At 52.1% G+C, this 21,113-nt stretch overlaps 1 protein-coding gene across 1 annotated transcript in view; it reads right to left on the minus strand.

Moving 5' to 3' along the window:
* Positions 1-3,990: 3,990 nt before the first annotated feature.
* CPNE2 (copine 2) overlaps positions 3,991-21,113 on the minus strand; it is a 44,268-nt gene continuing 27,145 nt past the window's right edge. The window contains exons 11-16 of the mRNA XM_063109464.1: positions 19,839-19,972; positions 17,691-17,745; positions 14,118-14,169; positions 12,571-12,704; positions 5,901-6,137; positions 3,991-4,554 (exon numbers count right to left, since the gene is read on the minus strand). Of these exons, the coding sequence (XP_062965534.1) occupies positions 4,447-4,554; positions 5,901-6,137; positions 12,571-12,704; positions 14,118-14,169; positions 17,691-17,745; positions 19,839-19,972 (720 nt within the window). The 3' untranslated portion in view covers positions 3,991-4,446. The remainder of the gene's footprint in view (positions 4,555-5,900; positions 6,138-12,570; positions 12,705-14,117; positions 14,170-17,690; positions 17,746-19,838; positions 19,973-21,113) is intronic.

Below are 21,113 nucleotides of genomic sequence, written 5' to 3' on the forward strand. Positions count from 1 at the left end.
GAAAGCTATAAACCTGTCAAATGAGATCTTGCTTTTCCTATACTGAATCTTGTGCTTTCAGCTCTCCCCAGCTATCACAGCTAGATTGTGTTGAGAAGGTTGAGACTCTTCAGACAGAGATCTCTGCTGTTAGTGTCTCAGGAGAGATTGAGAATCATCGGTGATCATTTCATTATATTCTAGTGTACACATTAGCATAGAGCCCTGGAACAGAAACACAGCTTCTGTAGAAACCACTGCTAGTGAAGCAGGGTCTGATCTGACCAACAGAGGAAGCAGCCTTGGAAAGCATCCAGTGTAGACCTTGTGGTTCAAACACAAAAAAGAATAGAATAAACAGGGATGGAAGGAAGCAAGGATTTAAATCATACAATGCAGTACTCCTGCCTTAATAATTGGGACTGTATAACCAGGTAATAATGGATAAGAAAAAAAAGTGAGGTGGGTTTCTTTAAGCCTGCTTATATTGTCCTGAGTGGTAGACAACTCTTGAACTATGTGAGGGAGAAAGCTAAAAGGAATCCTATTGCCAGCTCTATATGGGGAAAGATTATCTAGCTGTGGGAGGGGGAGTGGGAGAAGGGGGCATGAAATTCAAAGCATCTGTTTTTCCAACTATAAAAGGTAGAGAGGCTGATGTGCCTGAAACCAAAAAGGTGGCTGGCTGCTTGTTTATGTACGCCTTCCCTGGGTCCCAGGACCCAGAGGAGAGAAATCTGGCCCCTCAAATCCAGAGTGAGGGCTTCAGCTTTTTTCAGGAGGATTCTAGTCTGGGGGAGCCCCTAAATAGGGGTGACTTAGGCTAGTCCCTCGCATCCTCATTTCTTTCACTCTGGCTCCTGAGTTCTTCCCTTCTGGCCACCTCCTGCCTACCCAAGAAAGAAGCTTCATTTGCATAAGACCTTCCCCACTGTTTCTGCTTCTCCTTCTCCCTGGGAACTTTCACATTCGATGGTTATACCGTAGTGGTTATGAGCTTGGAGCCAGGGATTTATTAGCTGTCACTTAGGCAAGGTCCTTAACCTCTCTGGGCCTCACTTTGGTCCTCAGTAAATAGGAATAACACTACCAACTCCCTAGTGAGGGTAAAAGATAATCTAGATTAGGTGCTTGTGGTGGGACCTTACCATCCTCATTGGTACTGTCACTATTGGCCTCTCCCTGTTTCTTGGTGGGGTGGCCGGAGCTCTGTACAGGTTTATTATTCCACAGGCATTCCTCAGTTGCAGCTAGAACTCTGGCACAATGAAGGGTCAGATCTGGTCATGAAAGCTCCAACCACCAGCTTCTGCTGTTTGCTTCCCTCTTAGCTAAATGTCAGTTGCTTAGGCACACCCGGTTCCTTGGCTCGAGTGTCCTAGCCGTGGGTTTATGGCTCAGCTGTCGTCTTAAGCCCCTCCAGAAAAACAAAAGGGGAGCTTTGTGTCAATGCACAGTCATTTGGGCTTGGGTATTTCTTGATTTCCTGGCATGTCCAGCCCACTTACACATAACAGGTTGGAATGCAAGTTCTGCTCGGTGGGAGGCTGGGATCTTGGCAACATTCTTATGGTCACAGGTTGAACACAAGAAGCCAGTCTCACATTCATGTCTTAGTTGCACTGGCAAGGGCTGGTATTTTTCTCCCTTACCTACTAGAGCAATGGTTTAGGGAGGGGGAGAGTCTCACAGCATTAGCAGGCAGAAAATGTGGCCCCAGCATCACAGGTTTGCAGAGGAGAGAGGCAGAAAAACCCAGAGAGACAACCCTTGGCCTGAGCTTTATACTGTAGGCTGGTCTTCTCCCTTACCATTTCAGGAATAGTCATACACATCATTATCCTTTGTGTTGATTTCTCTCAGTCAGTATATACTAAGGCCTGCTATGTATGCGCCAGGCAGTTTGGAAGCTTTGTGCGCTATTTTTGTGGACTGTAGTGTCTTTAATCCCGAAAAACAAGTCTTGTGAAGCAGCCCTTCTCTACATTTATAGAGGAAACCAAAATTCATAATGGCTCAATGATTTGCCTGAGGTCACGCAGCTAGGTGAAAAACCAGAATTTTCATTTGAGCCTATAAATCTTTCTGTGGTTTCAACAGAACTTTTAAACAGATGCAAGTGCCCAGACCTCAGTAGAGGGGATTCAAGGGTGAGGGAGTCTTTCTGGTCAGATTTGCAAGAACCAAGTAGTAGCACCAAGGCTTGGATTTTCTTTTTAAAAAAGCGACTTGGCCTTTCAAGAGTGTGGGCATATCCCTTCCCCTGTGAACTGAAGCCAGCCAGGAGTAAAGGGCCTGCTTGACTTAACCACCCAGTCTCGGCTGAAAAGAGGCAGACAGCAGAGAGGGCTAGGTCTGCCCCCATGTGAAGCCTGGAAGTGGGGACCATGGCCACCACACCTGAGGTCGGTGTTCTGTGAGAGTGTGAGCATTTTGGGATGGACCCTCAGTGCAAGGCAGGGACTCTGCCTTAATGTGGCCCAGTAGATGTCAGTCTCCCATTTCACCAATCTGGTAAGTTACTCCCATGGGGACTTGTAAGGGAGAGGTAGAGGGGTCTGTGTGAGAAGTGGTCACCCCAATACATCCATCATTGAGGGCTAAGGTTGAGTGTGGGGCTGGGTAAAGGCTGCTCCACTGTATACACTCTGATCAATCAGACTTAACAGTTCTCCCAGGCTGAGGTGGGTATAAACCTACCTGGATGTGACATCCACAAGACTCATTTCAACTACAAACAAGAGGGTAAATAAGCAGTCTTGTGCCAGTGTTTCAACTTACACCCAGTCTTGCACCTGGCCTGAGCAAGTGAACCAAAATGTGCCAGATGCTCTAGTATTAGGGATCCATCAGTATTGCTGGCCAAGGGGCCAGTGAGCTGTGCTTTCATGAGGGCTCCATACACTCCTGTGGTCCTCTTGAGAGAAGTGAAGGTGTCCCTAAAAGATACTTCTGGCTTCAGAATCAGCAGAGGCACTGGAAGCTTAGGATGGGGGTATTCCTCACTTGCTCCCATCAGATGAAGCATGGCTCCTGAGCTTACCGGGTACTTGCAGGTGGAAACCTGCCTGGCATGCTGCCCAATTCTAGCAAGCCACCAGTAAGAATTACTAACCTGGGAGAGTAGATGGGGATAACTGACAGCCCAGTTTCAGTGGAGTGGAGTGACAGATTTCAGTAGTGAGCAGCTTGAGCAGAAGAACTCCTCGCAGAGCCAAGGGAAGGCGTTAGGTGCAGAGGAAGTGTGGGCCATGGAGTCAGCCAGTCTCAGATACACATTCCAACTCTACCTCTCCTTGTTTCCTCATCTCTGAAATTGCCCTAGTTGGGGGCTAAGGTAGGGTTCATCAAGATAGTGCCTTTAACACTTAACACAGAGCTGGAAACATAGTGCATAATAGACATGTTAGTTGACGGGGCTGACTAGAAATCCCAGGAGGAGGCAGATAAAAGACGGATGTCATGTGGAAGAAAGGAGGCAACTGGGAGGAGGGCTGGGGTTTCAGAGTGGTCTCTGGCTGGTTTCATGAAGTTGGGCCTGAGCCAAGAGGGGGGGATGCAGTAGAAGCAGCAGAGATGGAGGCAGCCCTGTTAAGGGTCATGAGGCCAAAGAGGCTTTCATGCACTGCAGACCACAATTCCTGGGAGGTTGGAAGGAGGTAAAGTGGGAGGCAACGACTACTGTCCAGAAGGGTGGGGAGGAGCATAGGACAGAATATGGACCAAGGAAGTGGGGCACGTGGTGTTGGCTGGGCCTGAGAGGGGTCTCCCAGGAATACTGGTGTGGGCTTACACTTTCTATTCATCCACATATATTTATTATGTACAATGTGCTGAGTTCTGTGCCAGTTTACCAGAAGTTATCACTGTTAGAAGGCATGTCCCCAAGCAGAACGGGCTTGCTGGGTGGGGGAGAGGTGTTTTCATGTTACATTCCCTTTCCCAGATCAGTGAGCCCACCAAGTCCTGGCTGAGGAAGGAGCTGGCACAGGGACATCTGAAACTCCTTTATTACCCTGAGTATAACAAATAGAACACAGTCACAGTATTAAAAAAACAGCAGGAATTAGGTGCAAGCTACAACACAAAAGTACGCACCAAGGTCATGTTCCTTTCAGAGTCTGCAGCTAGTTACTTGGAAAAAGCCAGTTATGATTGTAAAAATTTTATTCTCAATAACAATAATAATTCCACTAAAATTATACAAAGTACATTCAATACTTAAGAATGGAAGGGTGGGGAGAGGGGGAGAGGAAGCCAGTTTGGCCTGGAAGCATCATCAGTTGACTCTAACAAAGGAAGCCCAGCTGGGCTGGGGGAAGTTGGAGGTGGAAGTCCAGTTGTAAAAAATAAAAACGTGGATTGGTAAAAAAAAAAAAAGGCCACCCACGAGGAAGCAGGGTGAACGTGCATGTTCTGGGGGAGGGCGGGAGGCTCAGCCGGCATGCTGCTGCTGGGCCCTGGGGCTCAGGCGGGCTCAGAGCTGGTCGGGGGCAGGTTTTTATGCTTGAAATACTGCACAACTTGTTGGGGCAGCTCTGCCAGCACAGCTTTGGCCAAGGTCTCTTTTGCTGCCTGTGGGGTCAAGAGTGGGGTGGAGAGGAGAGAGAATAAAGATTGATGAACAGAAGTTGTGAGGAGCACCATGCCCAGAGAACTACTACAGCAGATGTCCATGGAGGACAGAAATAGGGCTGAGGGCCAGGGCAGTCTAAAACTAGCATTCCTCATCCCAGCCCATGCCTGAAATCCCATTAGCAGTTCCTTCCTTTACATTGTTACTCTTACCTTGAGCACTGGAGATGCCTGGGAGTAACATTTTAGGATGAATTTGTCTATGGGAGGCTTTGGGGGAAAGAGACAGTGGAGGTGAGCTGTACAGCCTACTCATCAGGCAAACATTTCCTGAGCAACTTCTTGGCCAGTATAAACGGGCCGTAACTGGCTACTGCTGAATGGCCAGCCACAGGCCAGGTACATGGAGGTGCTCAGTTAGTGTCCCATGCAAGAATGGGCAACTGATGCCTAGCATCTGTCCTCAGGAAGGTAATACTCCAGAGAAAGGAGTAGAACCATCTCATCCCAGGACACTGGGCAGAGATGTGAGGACCACTGAGTACAAACCAGTGTGGTCAGTTCTTGCTGGCTCCCAGGATCTGAGCCACAGCACCCCTTGGGAGGCCCTTACAGCTGAGGGAACTGAGGCCCAGAGAGGTCCGAGATCACACAGTGAGCCTCCAGTCAAATGAGGGTTAGGCTCTAGGCTGCAGTACAGGGGTGGTCTCAGAGACTGTGCTCCCCTCTGGGGCTCCTCATGGGCCCTGCTGCCAGGGCAGTACTAGGAAGCCAACACCAGCCTCCCTGTGAGCAGACCTGGGATCACCTGCAAATAAGGCCAGAGCCACTACCAGGAACAAGGCGGGGGTAACAGGCCTTTAGAGAGAGGAGGCCAACCTAAGATAAAGAGGGGCCTTGTTTTCCATATGCAAAATGAGGGGGCTGGGTGAGGTGTGATTGTCAGTGAAGCCTCCCTCGCCTCCTCTAGGCCTTTGCCCTGGTCTTTTTGTCTGCCTGGAATGCTTTGCCCACATGGATAACTCCTACCTCTCATTCAGGACTGCGGTTAGAGGGCAGGTCCTCCAGGAAACCCTGCCCCGGAGCCCAGTCTGCATTGGGCACTGCTGCCGAGTTCCATCAGCTTGTGGAAGCAAGTCCTCACACCGTTATAAAGGCCTCCCCTAGGGCAAGGCCTCACATGGCACCTGGCACATAGTGGGCCCTCAGGAAGTACACAGTCATGGAGCCAAGGGTGGAAGAGTCTAGGCTTGGGCCAGACAATCCCAAGCCTTTCATCTTTGATTATGAACTACAGTTGTTGTGGTCCTGTAACCACCTGCTCCCAAGCTGAGGCCCACACTCACGTTGCGGAATTCTCGAAAGGGCACGAACTGCACGATGTCGCGGGCTGCTTCCTCCCCTGTGTGGGAGCGCAGAGTGCGACTGTCCCCATCCAGGAACTCCATGGCAGCGAAGTCGGCATTGCCCACGCCCACGATGATGATGGACATGGGCAGCTTGGAAGCCTGCACCACAGCGTGCCGTGTCTCCTCCATGTCGCTGATGACGCCGTCCGTGATGATAAGGAGGATGAAGTACTGCTGCAGGGAGGGGGTCAACCGGGTGCTCAGCAAGGCCCTGAGGCCCCTGGCACCCCTTCTTCCTCCCTCCTCTCAGCCCCCAAAAAACTCCAGCTCCTGCTAGGAAGGCAGTGCTTCTTACCCAGCTGCACCAAATCCCAACCACCTCCCTAAGCAACATGCCCTCTCAGTGCCCTGCAGGCCCCTCACACATCTAAACTCTGACCCCAGCACGGCTGGAAGCACACACTGCTCTCTCCTCCTGCGCCGTGTGCTATCGAGATCCCCTGTTCTGATGTCTAAGAGCCCCACACTCTAGGCCTAGTTTTGCTAGTAGCTATACTCTGTAGGTCTCTGGGCAACTGACTTAACTCACTGTGCCTCAGTTTCTTCATCTGCAAAGGGGGAGGTGCTGCACCTATCTCAGATAACATGTCTGACATGTAGTAGTGGCTGGGTCAGCTGCATTCCTGACAGGCCCAAGGCAGATGCAGGAAGACTCGTTCTGGCTGAAAGACCCTGGGACCAGCCTCCTATTTTCTGCTCCACCTTGGCTTGAATACTTGTGACCCCTACTCAGCACAGCATCTGTATCACAGATACCTTGTGGGAACTAAGAGCAGGTCATCTGGGCCAGAGCTTCTAGGATTGTGGGACTCTGCAGGTAAACAAGTGGATTGGGGGTCACATCCCAGACATAACATTGAACATCATCGAGTCATGGTGGGAAGAGTTGATTTTGCAGTGGTCTTTCAATACTATGAACTGTACCCAGGAGGAACAGTTTGGTTTAATGGTACTGTGTCTTTAACGCCTCCCTAACATTTGCTAACCTTCCTCATCAACAGAAAAGGCAGGAAGCTCAGAGCTTCAAGAGGCAATAGTCTCTAGCTAGACTTTAATACCATTGTACAATCTGTTATATTTATTTTTATTGTTAATATCTACTTATGATAAGTGATATTGATTTTTCATTTACAGTGGGATATAAAGTTTCTTTGTAAATTATTTAAGCAAAAAATACTGATTAATTGGGTGATTTGTGGATAAAGTATAAACCGTGGATGTTGGTGCGGGGTGGTGAAATTAAGTTCAGGAAAGCGCACTAGACAATCAAGCTAGCTAAGACCTCCTTCTCCTGAGCATCCTCTGGACCTTGTTAGGAAACTCAGTTTTCCCCAACCATAAAATAAACTGATAAGCCCTTGTAGTCCTAATATTCTCTATTGGGGCTTTTGCCTTCTAGTCTGAGCCTTTTGTTTCCTAGAAGAGGAAACTGGAGCCCAGGCATGTCAAGGTCATAGAGCTAAGGAGGGCAGAACCAAGCCAGACCCCAGATCAGCACTTGGCCACCTTCTCATCCAGCAAAGCTGTTTGCTCCCTGGGGAACTTGCAGAGGACACAAGCTCAGCCCCTTGGGGTGCCTTGCTCCCCTGTCTATCCTCCAAGCACAAACTGTGGAGGGAAAGAGCGGGGTGAGCCACATGGAAATATGGACCCCCACCATCCTCATCCTCAACTCCAAGCAGCAGTAATTCAGCTCTAGCACTGTGCCTTTAAGAGACCAATCTCTTGGCTGGGGATACCTGTTTCCATGGCAATGGCAGCCTGAATCCTCAATGGAGGGCTGTTGCTGCCAGCCCCCCCATTCCTGGCTGTGGGGGTCCTCATAAACCTATCTAGACCCTGTCCCCCCATAACCCACCATTGTTCCTGGGCCCTTTCCCTTAGGTGGCCATGTAACCCCACCTCAATCCCACCAGAAATAGTCCAGAGCAATTTCTGGGGCACCTAAGCTGCAGGAGGGAGGATACTAAGAGTCCTGGCAAAAGGAATGGAAAGAATATTTGACCTTAGTCTAATAAGCTCCACCATTCAGTGGGTGGGACTTTTCTCTAAGCTCCTTCAGCTCAGACATGCGGTCCCCCACCCTGCTCCTCACATGGCCCTCTTGGCTCTCCTGGTTCAATCAGTCACACATCTGGGAGACTTGGAGGGCTCAGACCTGGCCCTCCCTCTTGGCCTTGCAGCCTTCCTTCCCAGTGAGGTGGGGGCAGACAGGGCCCTGGGGTTCCTGTAGGACTGTGGGCACCAATGACAGGGGGAGGAGTTCCTGATAACATGCAATGGCAGTGTCTGCACAGACCCTCCCTGAAATCCTCACATTGTAATTCCTGTTTCAGAGATGAGAAGACAGGCCCAGAGAGGTTAAGTGACTTGTTAAAGCCCCATAGCCAGGAACTGGCACTGTCCAGATTTAAATCCAAGTCTGGCTGACTTGAAAGTCGAGGCTCTTTCCATGGTGTCCTCCTCTACCACCCAGTGGCACCGGTGGCCTGTTGTCCCTCCAACAGTGGAGCCTGGCAAGGAGAAGCTTTGCTCTCACCCAGCACCCCAGTGTCTGAGGGCCAGGATAGTAGGCCAGGGTATGGCCCAGAGCCCTGGCACTGGACTTTAACCTCACTCCTGTGTGCCCACCAGCCAGCCACAATGCCTATACCCACATGCTGGCCTCAGCTTGTGCCCTCCTGGGCCTGAGGATCAGCAGCCTGGGCCAGCTGGAGCAGTATAAGTGCAGCTGACAAGGCCTGGGTTTCTGCCCAGCCTGGGCAGAGACAGGGTTGCCCAGAAGCCTTGAAGACCCATTGCAACCCCAGGCATCCACAGCCCCATTCCCAAGACAGATCAAAGAGGAGATGGGAGGGGCCTTTAGATGGGAAAAATAAGGGCAGAAGAGGGTGGGGGAGTAGGAAGGGGCTTTGCTGTCCCCAAGGACAGTCCTGCTACACCCTACTCCCAGAGTTCGCACCTCCACACTTCTACTTGATACACCCTTCTGAGCCACACCGCCAAGACCCATCAGAGCTTCGAGCCCTCCATCCCAAGCAGAAATGAAGGCCTGCCCAGCCCTGATCTCTGCTTCTACTTCAGGGGTTATCCCTTGGGGAGGGCTCCTCTGGACACTCCTCTCCCCATACCTGAGTATTCCTCAGGGCAACCCATTGCACACTCTTCTGCATCTTCCAGGCCTGGCACCCTGTCCATGCTACAGAAACAGCAATTGCTGTCAGGTTGGATCCAAAAAGCCAAACTCCCAACACATTTCAAAGATGGAGTATCTCTCACCTTTACCCAGAGTTCCTTCAGGTTAGCAGGGCTGTAAATAGCCACTTCCCCTAATGCATTTAACATATGATTTGATTTATAAGAACTTGACTTGACCAAAACAGTTCCAGGCAGTGTGGGGAAGCTGCACTCACTCCCTAGCAGATTTCTGAGAAGCTGGCTGCTGAGGGCCCTGGGGAAGGAAATCTCCAGGGTGCTGGCTGTTTCCCTGCTCCCCTCCACTAGGACACCAGATGCCTAGGTGACCAACCAGGAATGAGCCATCAACAGCAAAGCCCAGGTCTTATGGGCCAAAGCAGAGGGAAGGATGAAGGCCCATGATAGGAGTCCTCTCCAGTACCCCCAAACCTGCTTAATACTCTCCAGGGGCTCCCCACTGCTCTCAAGAGAAAATCGAGATTCCTCGGTGGCTTCCAAGGCCCTGTGGGAACTGGCCTACCTTTTCAACCTCACTTACCTCTACTCACTCCACTTACACCACACTCCTTCCATCAGTTATGCCCACACAGCAAACCTCCAGGCCTTTGCAGAGGCTGTTCCCTCTGCCTGGGACACTCCATGCACCCACATCCTTTATGAGGCTAACTCTTAAGCATCCTCCAAGTTTCTGCCTGGATGTCACTTTCCCTGAGCCCTCCATCTGGGTCCAATGGCACCTTTATGGGTCTGTACTCCCATCCCCACAGGTTTAGCCACACCGTGTCACAGCTGCTGCCTCCTGGCCTGCCTCCCTACTAGACTGCGGGCACCAGGAGGGCAGAGGCCATATCTTGTTCATCATGGTCTCCCCAATGCTGCACAGAAATATGCTTGGTAAAGATGTGTTGAGTTAATGAATGGGAAAGTGCAGGCCTGCCTGCAGAGATGCTTCCACCACCTGCTCTCGATTTCCTGTACGTGGGTGTGCAGGCGTGTGCATATGTCTGGGGACAGGGAGGGTGAAGCCATACCAATATTCCTCCAAAAACCAAAAAATGGCTGAACAAAAGCATCAGATAATCTACAAGTTACTTCCTTTTGCTTTGGGTCTAAATGTGCTCAGCATCACCAAATATTAGCACAAGAATTGTCCCCAAAAGATTCATCCACCAGGAAAGCACTTATTGTGTGCCAGGCACTGTGCTGAGCAATTTATATGCCTATCTAGTTGAATCCTCACAATGCTTCTAGAAGGCAGATACTGTTTCCATTATCCTGGTTGTACAGGTGAGGAAAGGAATTTCAGACAACTTAAGCTACCTTCCCTAGGTCACACAGCCAGGAAGTGGGGGAGCTAGGATTTAAACCCCATCAATAGGCCTCCAGAGCTTGATGCTAGACCATCAGGCAGCTCCACCTCCCCTCCTTTGGTGCACCCTGAGACCAGGGATGATGGAAGGTAGGAGGTGGAGAATGGCTGCATCTGTTCTTGGACATCAGAGTGGGAGGGGCCAATAGAGACCCTCTGGCCCCACTCCTGGCAGCCCAGAGATCTCAGAGATCACCCAAGGTCACACAGTCTGGGTGGGTGACAGAGCTTATCCAGGGTAAGGGAGCCAGGAGGAGGCTGCCTCCCCAGGCTGGGAGGACCAGGTCAAGACAAAAGTGGCTGGGCTGTCCAGAAGATTAGGACTAGGTGTCCCTTGCTTGGGACTCAAGTCCTTTTGCTTAGAGAAAGGGCCAAGTTCTTCCCTCTGGGGGGCCCTCAGTTATGGCTCCCCAGAACACAAAAACGTCCTTCTTGCCCTTCCCCAAGGCCCAAGCTCCACTCTAGACCTGGGGTCCGGCAGACAGGGGCCCACCTCTCCCCAGGACCCCATCCCCTGTCCAGTCCTACCCCCAGCTCGGCAGGTGCACAGGTGGAAGAGCCCTGGCACTAACGCTGGGCTTCACTCTTGCTCCCACCCATGTTTTTTCCCCTTTAAATGAAAATGCAGGCCTTTTCTTCCATCCTTTTGAAAGCTGGCTCAGGCAGATAATAGACTGGGTGGGACAATGCCTGGAATCCAAACGGGAGGCAGTGCAAGCCAAAGGCTGCCTCTCGCTCTGCCCTCTCCAACCAATTCTATCCCAGTGCCCCCAGAAATTAAAAACAAAAATCCCTCCCAGCCTTTCCCAGTTATCACCTATTCAGGTTGCCCCAGATCCTCACAGTACCTGTGGGTTTACTACTCCCATTTCATAAGAGGAAATAGGCTCAAGGCAGGGAGGGGACTTGTCTCAGGCTCTCAGCTGTCATGGTCAGGGCTGGGACAGTCTCACAGCAGTCACGACCAACACCTCTCCCTCCCCACACTGACCTCCTTCCCATCCATCCCCATGTCAGCACTTTGTGTTTGCTGTTCCCTCTGCCTTGGGATGCTTTTCCGTGAACTCTTTGCTGGCCTGTCCTTTCTGGTCCTTTAGGTCTTTTGGGTGTCAGATGCTGCATCATTTCATTTAATCTTAATACCACTCTCTCAAGGTAGGTCTTATTAGTATTTCCGCTGTCCAAATGAGGAAATTGAAGTTATGTGATTTGCCCAAGTCACAGGTGAGGGAGGGGTAGGGGCAGGATTCAAACTCTGGCACCTGACTCCAGGGCTCCCATTCCCCAGAGACCTTCTACTGCATCCAGAACAATCAGAACAGGCCCTGCCCTTCCCTAAGGCCAGCCCTTGTGTCTGCTTATCTTCTATGTAACCTTGCCCCTCTCCTATCTTTGCTGCCACATCCTAGAAGCCAACCTCACCTCCCTAGTGACAAGGAACCTCCCTCTTTGAGCAGTCCTGATGGTCCCTTATTCATGGTCCCTTTCCCTTTGGGAGGAGGCTCTGACTGAATCTTGTCCAGGCCTCCTGAACCTCGCATAGCACACAGCAGGGGCCAACTTAAACTCACCCATTCAAGGAGCAGTATGAACACCTGCCCCAGTCTGGGCACAGAGAGACAAGGGTGAACACAGAGTCCCGGCCCCAGAGGGGTGAGTCCAACTGGGGGAGACGTATGGTAGACACGCAAACGCAGAGAACACAGACCAGATGCTGCTGACAGTCATCAGAGTCAGGATGGGAACAGACAGAGAAGGCAGAAGGATCTACTTCAGAGGGTAGGTCAAGGAAGGCTGCTCCATGGAGGTGGCACTGGAGGGGACACTGAGGCATGAGCTAGAGCCAGGTGTGCAGAGAGTCTGGAGAAGGCCCTCCAGGCAGAGGCTCTGCGGCAGGAACAGCTTGGTGTGTTTGAGGAACACAGAGGAGGTTGGAGTGGCAGAATCATCATTAAAAAAAGGAAGGGGAGGTGCAGGCAGGGGCACCCAACTTGTGCCAGCCTTACCCAGGCATGCCCATGCTCATGGCCGCCTACTCACCGTGGCCGTCTGCTGCTGCGTTGCCTGGGCCGCAAACCGGGCCACGTGGTTGACGATGGGGGAGAAATTGGTGGGACCATAGAAGCGGATGTGGGGCAGGCAAGCTGAATATGCCTGAGCAATGCCGTCCACACCTGCTTCAGGAGAAGAGTCTGGATCAGCCCAGGCACCTGGCCCGCACCTGCTGTCATCCCACTGCTGACAAAGCATCATTTCATGCTCACCCAAAATGTCCCTGCACGACCAGCGTGGGCCCCCATGAGGCTGGATGCTCCCAGAGGGCAGGGTCAGGGTGGCATAAAGCCAAGAGCCCTGAATGTGGAGTCAGAGAGACCTGAGTTTGAATCTTGCCTTTGCCACTTCTTAGCTGTGGGGCTGGGAGCAAGGCTTTCTAAGCCGGCTACCTTGCCTGTCAATGGGACTGATAATCTACACTTTTGAGCAGTTGGCAGGAGGGGGTCCAGCCAGCCCTTCCCAAGAAACCTGCAGTAACCACGTGAAGCCATCCGGAGGTCTGTTCTAGACATGCCACAGCTTCTGTTCAGGGTTGGGGGACTTGAAATGCTTGCATAGCCCCTGTACACAGTAGGTACTCTGAAATAGCTGCTGTTACGAGCCTACGAATACCCCACTGCCCTGTGGTCCTGCCCAGGACTCTGGCCAAGAATGAAATCAACCTGAATGTGGACAAAATGTCTCTAGAGACCTACCCCAAACCAGACAGATCCCAGCAGGAGTTCAGGACCACATTTGTAGCCAACAGACACCCATGGTTTCTGAATGACAGCATTGTCCCCAAGTTGGTGGCTGGATGCATTTCCCTTCTGAGTACAAACCTGGCCCAGCTTTGGGGATCCCCAGGGAAGGGAGTTGCTACACTGAAGCCAAATCCTAGGCTGAAAGGTCCCATAATGGTAGGGACCACCCTCTTCCACACCCACCTGGATCCCCCCTCCTCCTCTAATAGTTTCTTAATAGTCCCTGGGGGACTCAGGAGTCCCTCTTAGGCCTGGGGGTTGGGGTGAGCACAGATACCTACTTACTTCCTAACCCTGCCTCCCCTTGACCCCCACCAGTTAACCCTCCATCCTTGGCTGCCAAGGGTCTTCATGGAAGGCAGGGAGAGCAGGGCTGGCCCTCCCAGCAAGGAGGAGAGAGCTCATGTGTAATGGCGTCTCCCTTACTTCCTCCTGGTTTACACAGGGATTCCCATCAATGGTCAATGGCTCCCCATCATTCTCACCTGACCTCCCAGTAAACTAAGCTAACAGGTATCACACCTCCCTACAGCAGGTAAGGCGGCAAAGGCCCAGAGAGGTGCAGTGGCCTCTCCAAGGTCACACAGCCAGGAAAGGGCAGTAGCAGGCCTTGAATCCAGGACTGTCTAACTCCAAACTCCAGCTCTTCCCCATCTGTCATTCTGAGTGAGTGTGACAAAGAGGAGATGGGGGAAAGGGATGGAAACCTGTCCTCTCCTCTCCCTCTGCCCAGAGAGATGGCTGAGCCTAGCATAAACCCAAGGCAGACCCAGTGGGGTTAACACTCACCTGAGCAGAAAGGGTTGGTGGGATTGAAGTTGATGGCAAACTCATGGGAGACCTAAAATGCAGAGAAAACGCTGAGCTGACAGCCTCTCACCCCCAAACCTGGGCCCAGGCCCCCACCGACTGCCAGGCCAGGCTCCCTCCCAGGGCACCTGGCTCATACTCCACCCCATATTTGGGCTACTGCCTGATACCCCCACATCTGCTTTCACCTCCACTGCTGGGGCTGACCCAGGGAGAGGCCCAACACCCTCACTTCATAATGGAGGAAACTGAGACCCTGCTATATCACCCCAATCTCTTCTGGGGGATCAGAGCTACCTGTACCCTTGCACCCCATAAGGGAGTCCCTGAGTGGGACAGAGATGCCCCTGATGGCAGTGGGCTCAAAGAGTACCTGGAATGCCCCTTCATCACTGCTGTCACGATGCATACGCTTTATAATAAGAGTGCCACTTTTTGGGGACTCGAAGGATTTTCCCCATCTTAATAGTAAGCAAAAATGATTGGAAGGGAGCCCACCTGTGCCAGCTAGCTAAACTGGGATCAGCTGACAACCTACACAGAGCTGAACTGGGGGATCAGGAGGTGTACAGGGTTGGGAGGGGGACAGATAGGGCTGTCGCAGTTCCCCCAGGGAATGGTCCTGTTTCTCTGCCTCCAGGCCCAGCCCCCCAGCCCAGGTGGATCATCAAAGGCTGATCCTACACCCTCCAGGATGCTGCTGGACCAGCAACAGTCCAGTTATTGCTGCTCACCTGGCTCTGGAAGCACAGAGGGACCAATAACTAGCCCCCATTCAGGGTTGCAGGTAGGACTGCAGTGGCTGCAGGAGAGGCAGCGAGCTCAGACGGGAAGCACCCCACTCTCCCTTGCTTCCATCACCTCACAGCCTAAAATCCCCACTTAGTCCCCTTCCCTACTGCATGCCACACCCCACATTCAGCACTTTGCTGGTATCCCCTTCACTCCTTCTTCACAACAACCCTGTTACTGAAGGGCAGAGTTGGGACTAGAACTGAGGTCAGGCTGCCTCCAGAGCTCACATTCCCTGAAGCCACTAACCTCAGAGGGTGCTCCTCCCCCAGGGATTTTAAATTAGGAGGGTAAAGAGATGTTCAGGGCAAAGGGACACCTCCCCTCCCAGTCCCTGTGGGGGAGAACTTCAGTCTGGGCACAAACAATCCCAGACAGACCCTTTAGTTCCAAGATACCACAATGGGAGTGCTGGAAGGCCCTACTAAGTTCAATGTCCCTATTTTACAAATAAGCAAACTGGGGCTCAGAGAGGGGAAGCCAGGCACCAAAGCCACACAGCAGAACAGGCCTGAGACCCTGGGGGTTGAGTTGGACGTCTGACTGTACTCCTGGGCCAAGAAACTGAGCAGCATGTGTTCACTCCATACCGCCCTGTGCCTGGCAGCCGGGCGGGAGGGGTAAGGGGGACACCTGAGGAGAAGATTCCTCCCATTTCAGGGAATGGGGTTTTCTGTTCTTTGCTCTGTCAGCTTTAGGTGCCCCACATGGAGCCATTCCCCTGGTGTCCCTACTGGGCCCTGTCCCTGCCCAACGGCCCTCTTCATCCTGTCCCCAGTCTGGGCACCACCTGTCAGGGCTGGAGGTCCTTGTTGCCATGGAGACTTCACGAGACTCTATAGAGATGAAGGGGGGGCTTGTGTGGAGGGGCTGAGAGAGGAAAATGGTTGCCAGGGAAACAGGCCTCTCTTGGGCCAATGACTTTCCACAAAATCAGATTTTAGAGACCAAGGGGGAAAAGCCCCCTCCTGACAAGGATGAATTAATATTCTTCTTCCTCAGCCTCCCAACCTCTTCATCCCCACTCTTTCCCTCTCTTTGTCTGGGGGAGGGCCTGGCCTGGTGATCAGGAGGGTGGGGCTGTGGGAGGTCACCCACCACTTTAGAGGCCTCTGAGGTCACCTAATTCAGCAGCCCCAATTCACAGGTAGAAATACTGAGGTTCAGAGAGGCCAGGGAGTGCCCAGATGACATGAATGATCCCTGGCAAAGCCAGGACAGACCTAGGGGCAAGCGTTCATGCCCCCCGTACAGGCAACCCAGCCCCTCCCTGCTGGCTGCCCTGGTCTTCCCGAAAGGCCAGTAAACAGGGCAAACTGCCTGGAGACCTCATCAAGCCAATTAGGGCCCCTGGGGACCACAGGATGTTGTCCTGGGAATCCCTGCTGCCCTCCGACAATCAATGGCCCTGTTCACCGGACCTGGCCTGGCCCAGCCCTGTGGTCAGTGAGTTACTTAAGACCCAGCTCCCTGTGGCCCTGACAGGGGCAGGCAGTAGAAGGAGCTGAAGGGATCTCAGAGTGACTGTTTCTCTGAGCCTCAGTTTCCATACCTGTAAAGTGTGCTCTTCCCCACTCAGACCTTTGTACAGGCCATTCCTTCTGCCCAGACCCCACTCTTCATCTGAGTAAATTTGGCTCATCTTGAAGGTCTAAGACTTCATGCCATCTCCTCAGAAAAATGTGTAGTCCCTCTGTCACTGCAAGGGGCGGGGGTCCTCTCTGGGCTCACCTGGGCCAGTCCCAGGGAGAAACTGAGGGCCCAAAGGCAGGCAGCTGGTTGCATGCTCCTTCAGCCTCCTTCTAGCTCTCCACCCTCAGGCAACCAACACCTCTGTTTGTTCAGGCCACTGGGCTGGGTCCCAAGTTCACTCTGTCAACAAATAAGTACTGCGCATCTACTGTATGCCAGGTGCTGGAACCAAGTGCCTTCTCCAATCGGTCACTAGTAACTCACAAAGTTCTGTGAGGACAGTGCCCGAGGCAGGGAGGAGACGCCCCCATGTGAGCATGGTCAGGGAAGGCCTCCCAGAGGGTGGGAGCTCTAAGCTAGAAGCCAGAGATAGGAGCAACAGGCTGGGTGATGGCCGTGGCAAAGGTCCTGACATGGGAATGAATGAAAGGAGGTTCATGTGGCAGGAGCAAGGCACTTTAGGAGAGAAGGGGCCAAGAGGGGCCAGGTCTGGCAGACTCCCGTGGCAGGGGGAGGTGGGGCAGAGCATCACCCTTTCCTAGCCTGGTTCCATCATCCCTCTTGGCACCACCAGGCACTCTGGCCTGGCCAAGCCCCAGCCTCCTCAGAGTTGCCCTGTGACATTTACAAGGAGGCTTTTGCTCAAGAAAACATCTCATTCAGCCAAGTTCTTTGAAAGCTGGCTGGTGTCCTAGCAACGGGCTCATGCCGCAACAGCTCACCCTGCCCCCCAGAGTGGCATCGCTGTCTGCCCGGAGGCCCAGCTCAGGACTCATAGGATACTGCCTCACACCTACAGGGCCAGGATGCCTGCCTCTCCTGCAGCAACTCTGTCTTCCCCACATGACACGGGTTTTAGGGAGCAGAGACCATAACTGTGCTCCCCCTGGCCATAGCCCCCATGCCTGTGTGAGGTTCAGGCTTGAGAAACGAATGTGGTGTGGCGTGAGTGCAGAGAAGGCAGGGCAGCTGGGCCCCCAACCTAAGACCTTTCCAAAGCAGATCCTGGAGAGGCCATACACACAAATCCATCTCAACCAAAAGGAAATGAAGTCCAGCTTCACTCACCTTCCAATCTGGGGGTAACTGGGCCCCAAATCCCAGAGCTGGAAACATCTTATCACTAATCAGAGGAGAGAAAAACTCTGTGAGACACCTGGACAGGGGCCTCCACCCACCCACACCCACCCCTCTTGACCCCATACCTGGGAGTGGGCCCATTCTGCCTTGTATACCTCCATGGACAGAAAGTAAAAGCTTGCCACTTCTAGAAAAAGCTCTGTTAGAATGAACTATCTACTGAGTCCAAATTCACCTTTGGGTATCTGGCGAACATGTGGATTGACCATATCTATACCTGTGGCAGACATTCTTCTAACCAATGGGCCTGGGTGCAGTTTCTAGATCCTTCTCAAACTGAGACCCCAGGCAGCCACCAAACCAAGGTCATGATGGAACTGGAAGGTACTAGCTGTCTCTCAACCTCCCATTTATGACTAGGGAAATTTTTCCTAAAATGAGAACCCTGAATTGGCACTCAAGGCCCTCCAGCATCCAGCCGCAGAACCTTATCTCATCTCCTTCCACTTTCTCTCCCTCACACCCCATTCCCCCAGCCCTGGCCACTGGCCACTTGCTGTGTTCCCCAAACACACAGAGTGCCTTCATATCCCAACTTCAATTCTGTTGTGCACCCCCTGAAATACCTCTCCCCAACTGTTCCCCTGGCAAACTCCTACTCATCCTCTGATGCCCAATCAAATTGGCCCCTCCTCTCTGTAGATTTTCTGGGTACCTCATAATGCCTCTCTCTTTTGTGCTACCATAGCTCCTGCCTCACATGTAAACTGGTCTCTCAGAACTCCAGTGATTTCTTCCCTATCTTCCTCTTCAAGTGAGAACTCTGAGGGCAGGAACCATGTCTCATTTGTTCATTCATTTAACATATATTTATTGAGGATCCCTCTGGCTGCAGTGTGGACAAAATGTTGGGGGCCAGGGCAGAAGCAGGGAGACCACTGAAACAGCAGCTACTGAAATGATCTGGGCAGGAGGTGATGGTGGCTGAAGCCAGTGTCCAGAGCTCACTGGGGCTTTGCTAAGTCTGAATGCCCACTAGACGGCTCAGTGAAGGGGCTAAGTGGGGAGCAACACAAGGACCTCCACCCAACCATACAGATGGGGACTTCCACCTCCCTTGCTCTGCATGCTGTACCTCTCTTAATGTGACCTGGGATCATAGCCACCCTTCAGGCCCTGAGCCCCCTGGAAGTCAGACTCTGGTCCTCTGGCTCCCTCTCTCTAGGAGGCCGTCCACACAGGAGTCCTGAGTCTGCTCTTATTTCTGCCAAATCTCTGGCACCTGTTCCTTCCTCCTCTGCTAACAATGTCGGTGTCCTAGTCATTCCACCCTCTGACCTGCTGGAGCTCCCAACCAGCCCCATCTGTGACAATGATGCCACATCCTTTTGGTGGCCAAGCCTGCCATACCCTCTACACAGCTTTCCTTCACTGATTTTCCACTATACCCCCACTCAAAAGCCCCCAGGAAGCATGGTCACGGGAAGAAGGTCATGCATGCTGGCTGCTCCTCAGAAGTTCCCAACAGGAGGGGCCGGCCTGTGGCTCACTCGGGAGAGTGTGGTGCTGATAACACCAAGGCCACGGGTTCGGATCCCATATAGGGATGGCCGGTTTGCTCACTGGGTGAGCTTGGTGCTGACAACACCAAGTCAAGGGTTAAGATCCCCTTACCGGTCATCTTTTAAAAAAAAAAAAAGAAGTTCCCAACAGGAGACTGGTAGGCCATTAGGTACCAGGCCCAGGAACTGGGATGTCTGGGGTCCAGTCCTCCAATCTGTGTGATTCTGGACAATTCTCCACTCCTCCCCAGGCCTCCTTTTCCCTAGCTCTAAAAGGAGAGGTTGCAGCAACAGCAAATGGGTTTCATCTTCCATCCTGACTCATTTTCTTACTGGTTATTTGGTGTAGTGTGTTGAGAAGAATCCCAGTTTGAATCTGAGCTCAGCAGATAAGAGTATGGCAAGTGATGAGCAATGTCTGCCACAATATAGGAAGGGGCAATAACTGCATGTATGCCATACACTGGCCAATCCTAGATTTGATGATCTCTGGGTCCCTTCTAGCTTTGACAAGCTGAGCTTCCCAGGTTGGATGGAACCCAGGCTGACCTTCAGAGCCTTTCTCCAAGCTTACCTGTCGTAGTCTTGAATGATCTGCCCAACAGCCCAGATGGCCGACAGATATTCGTTGGTGCCCATAGGATTGATATAGTGCAAAGAAGAAGGGTCGAGGGGATTCCCGTTGGAGGCTGTGAAGTCTATTCCAACCTGCAGAGTGGGGAAAAAGGCCACCCAGTGTGGCCAGAGACTCCAGCTCCCTATCCCACTCCCAGGGAATAGGAGAGACTAATGAGACATGGTAAGCCCACTCCCAGTATGCCTCCCCACATAAGATGATCTGAAACCTAGAAACTATCTGATTGTACCACTACTCTGCTCTAATGCTATCGATGGCTCCCTAGTGCCCAAGCATAAAGTCCATTGTCCAGGTGTGATACAAGGCTAATTTATGGCCCTAGATACCTTTTTCTCTTTGCTATCTCTACCCACATACTCGTCTATTCCCATTTCTGGGCTTTATTCATGGAGTTCCCCCTGTCTGAAGAGCCAGGCCATCTTATCTCCTTATCTAATTCTCTCCCATCTTCCAGGCCCACCTCAGATGCTGCTGTCCCACTGAAGACTTTCCAGACATCTTAGCCTCAACCTAAGCCATCTCCCCATCATCAAGGGGCCCTAAGACCTGGGGCTACCTGGTAAGGGAGTGCCGATCTCCCCAGCCAGCTGGGTGCTCACTGTGAGTGAGGCACATGCCCTAGTCCAGGACTGGGAACAGCACACAAGGTAAATGCTCAACAGGGACTTGGGGACTGATGGGTGGCAAGAATTTGTGCTCCATCTGCTCTCTCAGCCTTGAGCAGATCTCAACCCAGTCCCTGGATGGGTAGCACAGAGGGGTGGTGCTATAGATTGAATTGTGTTCCCCAAAGTTTCAAGTATTAGATACTTAGCCCCCACTGTGACAGTGTTAAGAGGGTGGGAAATTAAATATGGTAATTGAAAGGTGGGGCCTTGAAGAGGTGATTAGATTGTGAGGACCTTAGTGAATGGATTAATCCATTTGATGGTCTAATGATGGTCATGGGCATGGTTCTGATGGCCTTAAAAGGACTGTGTGTGAGAAGCTCTCTCTCTCCACTTCTGCCATTTTGCCATGTGATACCCTGAGTCACTGTTGAGTTACCACCAAGAATAAGACCCTCACCAGTTGTGTTCCTTGGACTTTGGACTTCCCAGCCTCCAAAACTGTAAGCAATAAATATTGTTTCTTTACAAATTACCCAGTTTCAGGTATTTCTGTTATAAGCAATAGCAATGGACCAATACAGGTAGGCAAGAGTGGCCCGTG

The sequence above is a fragment of the Cynocephalus volans genome, chromosome 10 (genome assembly GCF_027409185.1).
Source record: "Cynocephalus volans isolate mCynVol1 chromosome 10, mCynVol1.pri, whole genome shotgun sequence".
In the NCBI taxonomy this organism is placed as follows: Eukaryota; Metazoa; Chordata; class Mammalia; order Dermoptera; family Cynocephalidae; genus Cynocephalus; species Cynocephalus volans.